This window comes from Columba livia, chromosome 26 (assembly GCF_036013475.1).
Source record: "Columba livia isolate bColLiv1 breed racing homer chromosome 26, bColLiv1.pat.W.v2, whole genome shotgun sequence".
NCBI classification, from domain to species: Eukaryota; Metazoa; Chordata; class Aves; order Columbiformes; family Columbidae; genus Columba; species Columba livia.
In genome coordinates this window covers 5321682-5336655 of record NC_088627.1, presented here as the reverse complement: position 1 = coordinate 5336655, position 14974 = coordinate 5321682, and the positions used below count along the sequence as shown (strand labels likewise).

The 14974-nt window shown below is 51.8% G+C and overlaps 1 protein-coding gene across 2 annotated transcripts in view; it reads left to right on the top strand.

The window, feature by feature from the left end:
- The window catches only part of WASF2 (WASP family member 2), a 32306-nt gene extending 17404 nt beyond the window's left edge, over positions 1-14902 (top strand). For both annotated transcript variants that reach the window (XM_065041937.1, XM_065041938.1), the window contains exons 3-9: positions 3305-3439; positions 3963-4116; positions 5134-5251; positions 6309-6439; positions 7869-8024; positions 9782-10302; positions 10723-14902. In XM_065041937.1, coding sequence (XP_064898009.1) covers positions 3305-3439; positions 3963-4116; positions 5134-5251; positions 6309-6439; positions 7869-8024; positions 9782-10302; positions 10723-10880 — 1373 coding nt within the window. In that variant the 3' untranslated portion in view covers positions 10881-14902. The remainder of the gene's footprint in view (positions 1-3304; positions 3440-3962; positions 4117-5133; positions 5252-6308; positions 6440-7868; positions 8025-9781; positions 10303-10722) is intronic.
- Positions 14903-14974: the final 72 nt, after the last annotated feature.

Here is a 14974-nt window from a genome sequence, read left to right as displayed (position 1 = left end):
CAAGTCCCCAGGCTGAGCCGAGCGTTGTCCCTGGAGTATTGAGGATTTGGGGACGCTGGTTGGAAAGCGGCGCGAGCTGTGGCGATGCTGAGCTCAGCTCAGTGTAGGGCTGACCCATAGCCCTGGAGAGGCTGCGGGGAAAACGTGGCCCTGTGTGCCACGGGAGAGACAAAGAGTTAATTGTGGTCTCTCCGGGACGGCTCCTTACTGCGTTGAAATGCTCTGGATTCTGATTAGCTACCTTTGCCCTTGAAGCGAGACTTTGATAATCAAATTAATATATTGTTTAGCTTCTCCGTGATGTCTGCAAGCGCTTCTGCTAGCTCTGCAAAGCCAGCCCCGTGTCTTCTGCCGTAGCGTGAACGTGGCAGGGAAAGTTTGGACGCGGTCTCTTTCCAGCAGTGAAAACCGTGGCTGTCGCTAAAATCTGGGCCTGTGTTTGCTGCCAGTCGGCATCACATTCTGTTGGGTTGTAGAAATGTCACTGCACAGGCAAGACCAGTCTCTCTGCTCGCGTTCAACTGGCCCTTGTTCATTTGTTAGGTCTTGTAGCCAAGGTGGTTGTGCAGTGTGAGTAAAATCCATCTCGAGCATGTGAAATGATGAGGAAGAAGGCAGCAAAGCTGTGCAAATCTCAGCTGCGGAGGAAGCTAATCCCAGTCCAAACGCGTGCGGCGGGTTAGCGTGACAGTGCCGCGCCAAGATCCTGCAGGTTTACACCTTCTTTGCACAGCTCAAGATACTCAAAGCTTCTCTGCTTCTGCCTTGTCGGAGAGGGCAAGGTGCTGGCAGCCGAACCGCAGCCTGGTTTCTTTCCGGGAAGGTGCCCTGGGAGCCTCGCTGGGCCGTGCGGGAAGGAGCAGGTACCTGGAGGAGAACGCTGGAGGGAACGCTCGGGAGAGGCGGCTCTTGCTGCCACTCGTGTGTGTTTGTGACAGGGGAGCGAGGCAGGTGGAGGAAAGGCCGAGCACCAGCGCTTACCCGCCTCCCGAGGGCCAGCGGTGTTTGGAATGAGGCAATATTTACACTAACTGCTACAGAACACTCGCACCCAAATGACCAAACTCCTGCCCCCCCCACCCCCCCGTTCCTTACTTCTGAAAAATAAATCCACTCCTTCCTCGTACGTTGAATATTACGGGAACGTAAAGCAGGTTCAGTAGGCTGTGACAGCCCTGTCAAGTGAATAATCAGCCATGCCTAGTGCACCACAGTCTCTTTACAAAGATGCAAACATAAATCTTGTCAAACTTTCATATTCCAGTGAGTTTACCCTTCGTTACTATCACAGCTGGTAGCACTTTGTATAAGTCGACTGTGTGATTTTATAGAATCCACAAGCTAAAGATGGAAAGACCTATTAAATCATGCCGTCTGTCTTCCTGCCAGCGCACGGCAAAGATAATTCTGATTGTAAGCTGCGCTTTTGCAGTCAAAGTAACTAAACCAAAAAATTAATCTCTGCCTTACCCCATGTAAAAGTGGCCGGTAGGTGAGGTGGTGGCTGATAACTCCATACAGGTGTGTCTGCACAGGCAAGGGAACACAGACCGTCCTTCTTCTCTCCCCAGGGTCGAGACCGCTATATACAATGCTGTTTAGATATTATTTTATGCTTGAAACACACTACTTGACATTGCAAACTAAATACTTCATTTTTTCCCTGTTTCGGTTCCTTGTGAAATTCAGAAATTATTTTCAGGGTTTTTTTTTTTAAGTAGAAAGCAAATTGCAACTTCTTTTTTGAGCTGTTGCTGGGCGGCGCCAAATGATCCCATAGAGAAATGTTCGCCCTCGTTGGTGAAGTGGGAGAGCTGGTGTTGTGAACACAGAACGCTCAGTGAATCCTGGCTGGAGCAAGAGCCGCCCGGCCCTTGGTCTCCAGAAATAAAATGCAGCTTGAGGAAAGCTGCTCGGGCTGGTAATAGAGCGTGTGCGGAGACCGCGGTGCTGGGGAGGGCGGAAGAGGGGTCAGCTGGGGGTAACGGCCGATGTTTGCTTTTCTGCACCGCTTGGAGCTGGCATTGCTGCAAAGGAGTGGAGGAGGTTGATTTTTAACCCGGCTGCTTCCCCGTGCTTGGCAGCGTAAGGAGAGCGGCGCGGGAGCCCCAGCAAGGAGCTGATATGTCGGGTTAGATAGCTGCAGGTATTTGTGCAGCTGGGCTGTGGGAGATGCCCTCGCGTTGCCTTGTGGTGGGAGCGCTTCTCTTCCTCACGTGGCTCATTGCAGATGATGAGATTTTCCAAAATCGCTGTTGAAGTTGGTGATCGTTTCCTGAATGTCGGAGAAGGATCTTCAGGAGTAACAGATTCCAGAACAAACCGTGCGATGATGCGCTTCAAATCCATGCTGCTTGTTGGGAGCAGCCTTGTACTCAACAGCCGTGGCCGGAGATGTTCCCATGGCAGGAGCTCGGTGGGCCTCGCTCCGCTCTGATCCGCGGTGTCCTCAGCGTGCTTCGGGTTCCCTTCATTAGGCCTGAGAACAGAACAAAAGCCAGTACTCACTGCAAGTTCTTGGTTTTCCCCCTGTTCTCCCATCTCTGTCTACCTGTGGTCACCTCTTGTACGCAGATCTTAAACTCCTAAGGACAGGGAACGTCTTTTTGTTCCGCTCCTGGTGCAGCGAGCTCCTGATCCAAACCCCCAGGCGCTCTGGCTGTCCATCCGACGGATGGTGTTTGTCATAGCAGCCCACTGGGCAATCCAGGCTGTTACAGAGAGAATATCCCTGTTTGAGAAAGTTCCCCTTTGCTTTTGATTTAGAATAAAAATGTGAACGCATCAATTTTTCAGACACTGCCACCTGAAGGAACAAAAAGGTCAGTGCTTTCGTCTGTGGATCCTAAAGCTCTGGCGTTAGGATCAAGGGCTGCGTCTGCTCCCTAGTTCAGAGTGCTTGGAGCGTGTAAATCTGTGGCGGTTCCCCGGAGGCAGGCCTGCCGCAGACTGCGAGCCCTTCCCATTCTCCAGAGCCAGAAAATGTGACTGTAAACTGGATTTGCTTGTCTAATAAACACAACAACAGAGAATCTTAAAGAACCTACAGACCCATCCAGGTTCAGACCAGTGTAGTGTTGTCAGCCCTTTTTATTTTGTTACTTTAATAATGACTTGAAAGTATGTCTTGATTGTTTCTTTATTGCTTGAAGAAATGTCAGGTTTTGGTGGAACAGAGCGTTTTCTTCCTGGATGTTAAATTCAACCCTCAAAACTTGAAGTGTGTTTCCCTCACTTGTTCTTTCTTCAACAAAACAATCTGGGAGAGTGATTATGGTCTAACGTGGATGCTTTAATATTCCAGGTAAATTTGCAGAAGACATATTTGGAGAGTTGTTCACTCAAGCCAACACCTTTGCCTCTCGGGTGAGCGTTCTGGTCGAGAGAGTTGACCGCTTGCAAGTCAAAGTCACTCAGCTGGATCCCAAAGAGGAGGAAGGTAATGGAGCGGAGCGCAAGCCGCGCGGACCGAGCCTGGTAAAGGTTCTCATTGAGTCAGCGCCGTTGGGTCACGGCCATCAAACGAGCGTGACGCTGCAATGGGTGTTGGAATGTCTTCTCTTGGGCTAAGAGGGACCGTTTCCTCCCCTCCTGAACAAACACGGCGCTGTTGGCGTGGTTGGCCTTTCTGCTGGAGTCTGGATTTGCTCGTTAGCGAGGTTCCATGTGGAAACTCGCTTTCCAGCCGTTTGATAGCGGTGTGCTTCTTGAGTCTTGGTCGCAGGGGTTCCAAAGCACATGGGCGGCGCTCGGGAGAGCCGTGTCTGTACGGCACTGGATCCTGGCTTGGTGTGGTCTGAGATTTGTCGGCTTTCCCAGGAGATCTGTGGGAAAAGGAACCTGACCTTAAGAAGTGCTGAGCATGCCAAGAACTCCAACTGGAATCAGATGTTTGCTACTTGATCTTCAGTGTCATGGGCCTGGGTCAAGCTGTTCTTCACTTGCTCTCCTCTTTCTTACAGTCTCCCTGCAGGGCATTAACACCAGGAAGGCCTTCAAAAGCTCCACTACTCAGGACCAGAAGCTCTTTGACAGAGATTCTCTCCCCGTGCCTGTCCTTGAAACCTACAGGACCTGCAATACTCCTCCACCCCTCAACATTCTCTCACCTTACAGGTACGGCTGCAACACCTTCTTGGCCCCTTGTTCCCTTGTACCTCTTCCTCCCAGAGAAATCAAGTTGCTAAACTGAGTTCCACCAGGAAATCTCCATCCTCTGGATTATATGAAACTTTGTTTTTGGGGCTGTACAAATGAGCACAGCTAGAAAATTATATATTTGGTTACCTGCTGTCACTTTTGTGAGTGCCTTGGGGCAAGGCTTGGCTGGCTCTGCATAAACATGCTAGGTGTTGTGCAGATGAGGCATTTTTCTTGTGCTGCTCTGTAGTCCCGTGGCTCTTTTCCAGCAAGCCGCAGTGCACACTGCAGAGCGTACATCTGTAAATGGCTCTCGCCCAGGTGGGTGCAGCAGCGTCCTGGAGAGCCGGAGATGCTTTTCTGTGGCCTCAGTGCCTGGTCTGAGCCATCCGATGTGACCCAGACTGGCTGCATAACCAGTTCTCCCGAGCAGTCCCGCTCTGATTTCATCTTGCAGGTAGTAGAAGTAAAGGGGGTCAGAATACAGAGACTTAGCCCACATCCATAAATATCTTTTGAACAGGTAAAAAGTAATTACAGATAGCTGGAGGCAGCTGTCTTCTGCCAGACGCGGCTGCACTGCAGAGTAGGAGGAGAGCGTGTGTGTGTGCTCGCTCATGAGTTTCAAGGACGTTGCTGGTCTGATTTAGGGTTCCTGAGCTGGAGAAGAGTTTTTTTCCACACCAGAAATACAACACAAACAAGTGGGAGTTGAAGCGAGAGACCTGCTGCTCTCGTGGTGGTTTTCAGAGCAGTCGAGCTCTTCGGGTGCTGAGCAGTGGAGGGTTTGTGTGGGGGCAAAGGTGATGGCGAGTGGGACAGCCAGGACAAGTGGGTCCTGTGCCCATTCTGAAATGGGAGACAGAGGCAATTGACCTCCCTGCAGACCTTTAAACTGTCATCTGGGCTTGTGCCTTGTGTTTTCTCTGGGCTTCTGACAAACGCGCAGCTTGATCCTTGTTTGTGTGCTTTTTTCCTCCCACCCTGTTCTAGGGATGATGGCAAAGAGGCGCTTAAATTCTACACAGATCCTTCGTATTTCTTTGACCTTTGGAAAGAGAAGATGCTTCAGGACACCAAGGATATTATGAAAGAGAAGCGGAAACACAGGGTGAGGAAACAGGAGATCTCTGCTAGCAGAGGCATGTCAGGGAAGAACGGGGGTTGGGAAGCGTTAATAAACCTTAGACTCCAAAGTTGCTATCCAGAATTCAGGTTTGCTCTTTAGGGATCAATCCAGTGAAGTTTTTTATCTGGTTTACTCTCATCCTTGTTAATTAAAAAAAGAAAACAAAGATACCCTTAATCTGTTTCTCCAAATGCCACCGTCTTTGTGTGGTTGTAATGGCTTCATTTGTAGTCCTTGAACACAGCGGGGGGAGAAAGTCGCGTCGGAGCCTTTTCTGCGCTTGCGATGTGGCAGAGGGTCTGTTTGGTGCTGGAGCAGCGCAGACCCCGCTGCCGGCACCGCGGTGTGCTGAGCGCCGTCATCATTCTGCTGTGGAGAAGGAAAGAAAGGAGAAAATGGCCCTTCAGGAGCGCAAAACCAGGCCCTAATGTTAAACTAGGGGTAAGCGGGAGGCTTAACAAAATTAAGCTGAAAGTGCAGGTAGAGTTCCTGGCTGCCTGGGGATTTGGACCCATGTTCACCAACACTGAAACTTGAGCCGTACAAGATTCACTTGGAGCGTAGTTGTTTTAGAAGTGTTAAATATCAAAACAATCTGGGTTTTTTTGGATCAAAATAACAAAGGAGAGATGTAGAGCATGTTAGAATACAGAGAGTGAGGCCAGCTAAAGCCATGTTCCTTGTGGGCAAGTGTCCGTATTGCACCCCGAAGCACTTAACACCAGTAAGGTGATGGTGAGATTGGGCAAAATTGGGCCAAAACCGGATTTGATGTGGGAAACGGAGCTTTTGTTCCGCCCTCGAGGAGGTGACAGCATCGTGCCTGGCTGTGCTGGGGAAACCTCATCTTGTCTGTCCTTTCTTGTGCTGTTTGTGCTCCAGCTTCTCTGTATGGGAGATCTTTGGAGCTTACAGCGATCGGGAAAATGTATACTTGAAAAAGTATATTTGTGAAATGGCTACAGATCTGTCCTATCCCTCCCCGTTCCTGGTGAATTTAAAGCAAAATAAGGCTTGTGTTTGATTCTTCCTCCCTTAGAAAGAGAAAAAGGAGAATCCAAACCGAGGAAATGTGAATCCGCGGAAAATCAAAACCCGGAAAGAAGAGTGGGAGAAGCTGAAAATGGGGCAGGAATTCGTCGAGTCAAAGGACAAACACGGTCCTGCTGGGTAAGCAAGCGCGGAGCTGCGCTCAGTCCCCGTTGGTGATTGTCATGCAGTTCACCCCGTGCTGCAGCTCCTCCAGATCACGGCGCGGCGCGGATCGATACTGCCGCTAATCAGCTTCTCCCAGTAAATCCATCGGCTGATTTAAGATTTGCTAAATAAATCAGGGAGCTGCACGGCTTTGGACGAGGCGGCAGGAGCAGCTTTGGTGGCGAGTCTGCTCTCGCTGCCTGTCGCGTGGGCGCAGGAGCGTCGAGAGCTTTGGCTCCAGCGCCGCGGCGATGCCGTCCCGTCACACCTGGGCTGTGCGCCGAGGAGCCGCTATTGTGCGATTGCTTTGTTACATTTCGCTCTTCACACCCCGAAGTTGAAGCGGGGGCTGTCCCCATCTGAGGGTTTCAAGCTACAGATCTCTCTTTAGCGCTTCTGGCTTGGGAATTCATTTAACTTTTGACACCAGCAAGGCTGGAAGCAGACTGAATTCCCCCACAATGCACTTCTCGCTTGCTCGCTCCTTGCAGCTTCCTTTCATATAAGAAAAAATCTCTCTTTAAATCACACTCTCCAGCTAAAAATAAAACTTGCTTTTAGTTTAATAGGAGAACAGGTTTGGTTTCTAGCAGAGGAGTCGAGCAGCACAACAGCACCATTTTCTTGTTCCTCTCTTTTCTCCTGGAAGCGTGTTCGTGCATTTGAATTTGCTTGAGGTCCTGAGCCCCCCCACAGTGAAATGAGCTCTTTGAAAGCCGAGTGTGAGAGTGGTCTCTTCCTTCAGCACTATTTCACTTATGGACACTTGTTTTTAATGGCATCACTGTTTCTTGGCTTCTTTTTGATGTTCTCTTCTCAAGCTTATTTTTTTTGGCATCTTTGAGCACCTTTTTTTTGCCACTGATGATACCCCATGTAAGCGGGAGTCCTGCAAGTCCAAACTGGTCAAAACATCTTCTTATAGATGTTTTTTCTATAGCCAAATGTTAAACATTTTTTATTTTGGTGTTCTCTAAAGAATATACTCGTGCTGTTCTGATGTGTGGTAGCAATAAACAAACATGGGAGCATCTGGGCAAATTCCAGCCAAAGAATTATGCAGAGCAAACTAACACAGCTGGATGTGAGTCTTCATACAGGATGCTTGGAGAAACAGACTTCTTTTAAAATGGCGCTTTAAGGTTTTGTTTTGTGGGACCTGTTGCGGTGGTTGATCAGGTCCCACTGTGCTGAGAAAAGCCATTCCTGCTAGAAAACCTCGTTTCTACATCGTGCAGGTTGGTCCATCCGCTGGGTTGACATCGCTGCCGTTCGGTGGTCGAGCTGCCGCCCTGGTGTTTGTTGTAGGAGGCAAAGCTCGTGTGACTGAGGAGGAAAAGAAATGAGCTTTAGGCATCGCCTTGAAGTCTTTACACTGATTTCTGGGCTTGCTTTCCCGCAGGTACCCCTCGAACATGGTGTATCAGAACGGCAGCATCGGTTCGAACGAAAGCATGGACATGAACTGCTACCCGCCACCGCCGCAGACTGACTCCATTGTGCCACCACCTCCTTCGTTCCCAGATGACAGCCTGCCGCCGCCCCCGCTGGAATTTAGGTAAGCCTACGGGATCCCTTCTGTCACCGAGGAGTGGGAGGTGGTGTAAAAGGATGACATGAGACAGGCTGAGATAGTTCAGCAGAACTTCCTAACGGGTGTTGTATGGGAACCAGAATGCTCCTGTCTGGAGGGGAAGAGCAACTGCAGGCAGGGACAGAGGCACAGGCAGCACAGAAGTCCCCATAAATCCCAGCTGCCGCCATCGTTGTTCCCATGCAGAAGCAGAAAACAGGCTTGGAAAGAACTAGAGCAACCTTATTTCACTTTCTAGAAGGGCGGGGTCCCAGCTAATGGTCTGGCTCCATTGCGTGAGCTGTCCAAGGCCGTTGTTGCGGAGCGTGGAGACTCAGCGTTCCTGATAGAGCTGTCAAAGAACGGCGTCTTTTGCCTCTGGTTCGTGTTACCGCTTGCCCTGCGATCTTTGACACACACACGACCTGGACGCTGAAGATGCGGATGTTGTTAAATGTAAACGACTCGAGCACACCAGCTGACTTCTTCCCAGAGACTTCAGTGCGAGTTCGGGGCAGCTGCTTTGTATTGCATGAAATGGTGACTTCTGGTCACCTCTCGAGATGAGAATTACTGTCCAGCAGTGGCTCAAGACACAAAGGGTGAAACAAGAGTAGCTCTTCTTTAAAGGCAGTAAAATAGAGTCAAGAGTAACAGGAGGAAGTATGTCTGATAGACACGACTGCATTAGCTTGTCTCCATCTTCTCCAAAGGCAGCAATGCTGCAGAAGAGGCTCCTCTGATGTGTCAGAGAGACCAAGCGCTCCACTCCGCAACACGTTCCTCTAGGGCAGAGCAGAAACGAGCTCTCAGATGAAGCTCACGCCGCCGTATGCGGTTGCTTAGATCTCTGCCTAGCCAGAGATCTCCCTTCGCTGGTTTTGTTTTGGTAGTTGTTTTTAAGGAACCCCGGGAGCTGGGTTTGATCTCCAGTGCTCTGTCTTGGATCAGCACTGCGCACTGTTAAAAACCATGACGTCTTTGTGGCACTATGTACCTTATTTCTCTGTTTTACCATGGAAGGAGATGTCAATTTAGGGCTTCCTTTACCCGTACGTAGGATATTACAGTATCTTATGGGCACTAGTGTTCTTTGGTGCAACACAGCTTCCATAAATGGGAGACTTAGTCACTCAAGAATCGGTGTCTTCCTTAAAAGCACGTTGGGTTTCCATGTCTTCCTCTTCACTCCCCACGGTGAGCTATGAGCCGTGGCTGCTGCGCTCAGCTCCGAGCCGTGGAATCCGGGAAGAGATCTGCTCCTAGCAGGTGTTCAGAACATATGTGTTCCTGGCACACCCGCCTGTCCGGGTGTGATTTATCACGATAGGCATCCCTGGCTTGGCGTGACATAGGCCGGAGCTCGGTGCGGAGGGCTGGTGGCTCCGTTGCTGCAGGAGCTCTTGAGCCAGGAGGCTGCTCTGGGCTCAGACGTGCTGCCCGGCCACTGCTGGGGAGGTGACATGGCTCCTGTTCTTGTCAGCCTGGGAGATGGGACGGACGATAGCATTTCTGCCAGTCCCCACAAGCTTTCCTTTGTCTTGGTGGTGTAGGCCAAAAGAAACACAGCGAGGGAACAAAAACCGAGGAGTGAGGTCTCATGGAAACACCGGTTGAAGCTGAAACTTAGGTTTTTTATGTCTGGACTGCAACAAACACACATGATTTGTGTTAGCATTGAGATTGTCCAGTCTAATCTGGCCTCCCAGCCCACAGCCTGATTTCTCTCTCTGCTCCAACAGCTATCCTGTAGACAACCAAAGGGGTTCTGGTTCTGGAGGAACCAAGCGATCCAGCCTGGTCAGCCCGAGTCACCCGCCGCCAGCCCCTCCGATCGGCTCCCCCTCGGCAGCCCGGCCGGGCTTTGCTCCCCCTCCAGCGCCACCTCCCCCGCCGCCGCTGATGGGAACCACCCCGCCCCCCCCGCCCCCCATGGGCTTCCCCTCCCCGGGAACCCCCCCGCCACCCTCACCCCCTTCTTTCCCTCCTCACCCCGACTTTGCTGCCCCCCCGCCACCACCGCCCCCTCCAGCGGTGGAATACGCCAGCGTGCTGCCCCCTCCGCTGCCGCAGCCGGCCGGGGGCACCGCACCACCTCCCCCGCCACCACCCCCTCCTCCCGGCCCCCCACCGCTGTCTGCCGGCGGCCTGGACGGGCCCCCGCCGCCCCCTCCACCCTCCGACACCTCCACCTCCAAGCCCAAGTCCTCGTTGCCGGCGGTTAGCGATGCCAGGAGCGACCTGCTGTCAGCCATCCGTCAGGGTAAGCTTGTGCTCCCATACCAATTTCCTCCTTTGGAAAAATCCCCTGGTATCCAAGCGCGGGCACTCGGGAGCCACTGGGGAGCAGCGTGCGGCTGCTTTGCTGCTCCACACCTGTCCCTTGAGGTCCCACCCTGGTGACAGCCTCACGAGGTTTGATGTCTCCACCTGCGCCTTTGGGGCCGGCAGCGCTGGGGTTGCTGTGGTCCCTGTTTGCGGTGGTGTTACCCTCGGAGGAGCACGGCAATGACTCTTTCCCCATTCCACCTGCCCATCCAGCCTGTCTGGGCTGTTGTTCCCCATCAGCGTTATCCCCCAGCGTGTCCAATGCAGAGAACTCTGCCAAAGAGATGCCTGCTTTGGAGAGTTCGGTGTAACCAAAACCTTTCCATCATCCCCTCCGTTGCCTTTTTCCCAACAGGCTTCCAGCTCCGCAAGGTGGAGGAGCAGCGGGAACAGGAGAAGCGGGACGTTGTGGGCAACGATGTGGCAACAATCCTGTCGCGCCGCATCGCTGTGGAGTACAGCGACTCTGAGGACGACTCTTCAGAGTTCGATGAGGACGAATGGTCGGATTAACCACGGTCCCGTCCCTTTCCTCCCCTTCTCTCCTGGGTTAACGTCTTCTTAAAGAATCAGGTGGCCAAACCTTCCACCATTCCCTTTTCCAGCCCGTAACCAAAGATGTGCCAAGGGTTTTCAGACAACCAGCAGCATATCTCCCCTCTCCTTGCCCCTCCGGCTTTGGCAGCACTTTGTGCTCTGCCTTTCCCAAAGGTCTGGCGGACGATGAGGATGCGGTGTTGGGATTTAGCTGGAGGGGCTGTAACGGTTGCTTATTTAAAAAGAGAGCTAAACCTCCCGATTCTCGGTGCCGCCGGGCAGAGCACACATAAACCCTCCATCCGGAGGGTTTTTTTACAGTAAAGATGGATGATCCTGTTGCAGCCACGTGGCCTTTCAGATGAAGGACATTTTCAGCTAGTTTTCTCATTGCAACAGCAGACAGTTGATCTGATGACTCTTCCTTTCCAGTGAATACTGGTAGTGCTGCAAGAAAATGGGCTTTAAATGTCAGTTCTCTGCTGCATCCCGCTGTCAAATAATCAGTTTTTGGCAACAGTGCACAATTCTTTCCCCTCTGACCCCCTAGTATTATTTCCAGACTGCCCTGCGTGGGGTGCGCTCCCTGGCTCTAGGGCTGCGAGCGCGTTGGGTGCGGTGTGAGGAGGGACCCTTTGTTGGGTTTCATTTCAAAACTGCCTTTACCTTCCTCACATCTTCCGCCTGGTCTGCCCCAGGAGACTCGCGTAAAGGGACGCCACGCCGGGGCAGAGCGGTCGCTCGACTTCTCGCCTGTGGGAGAGCAGAACCGCTGCCCCACTGAGACACGTGGGGATGGGCAGCGCCCAGCGGGGCCAAACTGCTGCTTTCTCCAATTCATGCTGAGAATGTTTTTATAAAGAGAAGTGCCTAGAGCAGGGAGATGGCATGGGGAGGGTTCTCTGTGGTTTTCCGTGGCCTGTTCGGGGCGATGCTGCAGTCGGTTTGAAGAGGTGCTTTTTCTAGCGGGGTGACCATATTTTTTACACAGGGACTTAAGTAACAGCAAATGCTGGTATTACCTTTGCTTCCTCCTCCCTTCCGCCTAAGGAGGGGAGTTCGTGTGCCTAAAAACATGTCGCGTGTGAACTGAGTTGCCTGTCGGTTGCATCAGACCTAACCTCCATTGTTTTCTATAATTTTGTTGTTATAATTCATTAGCTAATTTTAAGAAAGCATTTCTTCTCCTCACTAACCCGATGAATCCCCAGACTGCTCACTACAGTACTGGCAAGGGGGGGAAACGGTGAACTTGAACTAGCTGACCTAGGTTTTATTGCTGTTTTATATTACCTTACATAGAATATAATCTAGAAACAAATACCCCCAGTGCTACAGATGTGCATTTCAATCTGGACCTGACTCAGGGTCATGCAAGAAGGTGATTCCAAAGCCTTTGGAGATGTGGGTCCAGCTGCATGTCCCATTAAGACCAACTCACCAGCCTTTTTGCTTTTCCTCTTGTAAAGTATTTTGCCAGCCTGTGCCTGTTCTTTCTCCTCTGATTTGCCTCATTTAACGCTGTGGTCGATAAGCAGGAGCGCCAGGCCCAGCCTGGGGCCACCAGGTTGCTGAGAATCCTTTTTTTGGGCGTTTGATTGATGGCTTCGATTTGTGTCATTGAGTTCTTACCGATCTCTTGTGTGTGTGCATGTGCATTTTCGATCTCAGAGCAGATAAGGGCCTGGAGGATGAGCTTCCTGGGGTGTGGATCCCAGCGTGACCCCAAGGGATCAACTGGATCGCTGCACCATCACATTTTGTCTGCAGATGGGCTGCTGGGCAGGATGCAAAGGGTGTGGATGGTGAGGCATCATGAACATCTGAGCGGCTCTGATTCCAGGTTCTGGAAGAGGGAACAAACCCCTCGAGTGCCGGTTGAGCCATCGGAGGGACTTGGAAATGCAAACTGATTTTTGCTGCAAGCTGGGTAAGGGGGGCTGGAGGAGAATCGCCGCCTCTTGTTTTTCCTGCTCTTTCTGTAAACGTCCTCCTCTGGCTGCTCTCGGAGACAGGTTCCCGGCGAAAACGGACCTTTAAGCTAACCCGGGCTGACAGCGTTATCACACAGGGAAGCGAGGAGCTCGCAAATGCCAAACCTGGGTTAATTTTAAATTGCCTTTAACTAGACGTGGCCCCCGTTGAGGAAGGGGAGCGAGTATTCCTGTCGTGTGAAATACAGAAAAGTGCCACGTTCCCTGTCACGCAGATGCTGGGCTGTGGGGCTGGGCCGTGCCTGGGGCCGTGGGGCCGCGTTGCCCCACGCCTGTTGCACAAGGATCGTGTGGGCGATCAGGACTCGGCTCGCGGCTGCTCGCAGGGCTCCTGGCAGCCGCGGGGACGCGGCTTTGTCCGTGCAAGCCCTGCTGTAACCACCCCAGAGTGAGAATCACAGCTGCCGCATCCCAAACAGAACAGTTTGGGACAGGTAGGATGGTTGTTCATTTGGTTTCTTTAATTTTAAACCTACTTTGATTGCAAAAACAGCTCCCTTAGAAACAACTTGCTGGAAAGTGACTGTCTTTGAGTAGCGTTGCGCCATCGCAGAGCGCTGGGCCACCAAGTAAGCCTAATATTTCTTAAACCAGTAGGGGAAGAGGGAGAGGTGCCAAAAACAACCTTTGCAAGACAGAGCAGCTGGGCTGGAGCTGCAGAGCTGCTGCCCCACGGCCCACGGGCTCCTCCACCATCCTCGTCATTTCATCCTCATCCTTCCATCCCCATCCTTCCTCCCCTTGTTCTTTATTCCGTGTGAGGCTTGCACGGGTGGCACGACGGGCGATCCTCAAGCATTTCACGAAGCCAAAAAGCTGGCAGCCGGGATCCTCCCGCGTCTCCCATTTCAGCCCGACCCGTGTCCGTGCGGAGCCCGAGCAGCCGTTCCTCCCGTCGCAGGGGCCGTTCGCTCAGTGTGTTCCCGCTCCCTCCCGCACTCGGCGGGTTTGGGCAGGTCACGGCCGCCTTCCCCTCGGCGACCCCGCGCTCCTGGTTGAACATTGTCCTGGTGTCCTCACCCGCGGCTCCTGCAGTTCTGTCCCCCGTTCCCCTCCACTGACCTTCACCGCTTCCTCCTCCTTATCGGACCTGAAGCACCAGAGCAGATCAAGGGAAGGGGCTCCTGGAGCTGCCCGGGCGACTGAGAAACTGCGAAGTAGCGTTTCAGGGAAAGACTCTATTATTTTTATCAATCCGTGAATTTATTTAATGTGCCTTTTGAAAGAACCTGCCCTTGAGGGGCTCCGGGGGGCAGATGCGGGTGCCCCGGCTCTGGTTTTGTTGCTGTTGGATTTCGGGGGGGTTCTTTCTCTTCCTTGTTAAAGCCTTGAAGTGGGAAGTGGATCCGATTGTTTTTATTACCGTATTAACATTCATTTTAATTCATTTCAGAAACTAACCCATTTTTCTTCTTGATTAGAATGTCATAGAATTAGACGAGCTGTAACCCTCCTGAAGTGCCTTATTTTTCCTATATGGTATAAATATATTTATAAGAGTAATTATTCCACTGGTATTTTAGGGGTTCATGGCTGAGCAGAAGAGACGGTGGGAGAGGAGCTGCAAGTGCCCTCGAAGGGCCCGGCCGGGCGGTGTTTGGGGCGCTCTCAGGGTGCAGGGGTTACGCGTTTCAGACCAAAGGAGTTTCAGCAGTGAAACTCTGCTTAGAAAAGACAAAGAACCAACCTCATGAGCAGGAAATACTGTAGATGCGTTTGGTTCCCTTCGCTCCGCAGAACCAGCACGTTGGCCGCCCCGCGTGCGCCATGCGGCGGGTGCGAAGCTGCTGCCCCGGGGAGCGCAGCCCGGCCCGCGTCCGTACCTCTGTCTGTCTGTCTGTCTGTGCTTTCCCCACCGGTTGCTGTGTAAGCCAGGCTTTCCTGCTGCTTTTTTTATATATATACATATATATATATATATAATCAGCTCAGTAACACCTGGATGAAGATCCCAATTGCAGATTTTTTTGTAATGTACATGTAAAAAAAAAAAAAAAACAAAAAGTAATTTTTTTGGATCCTTTTTTAAAAACTGTAAACTTGATAAAACCTTTTGATCCGGTCGGTGCCTGCGTG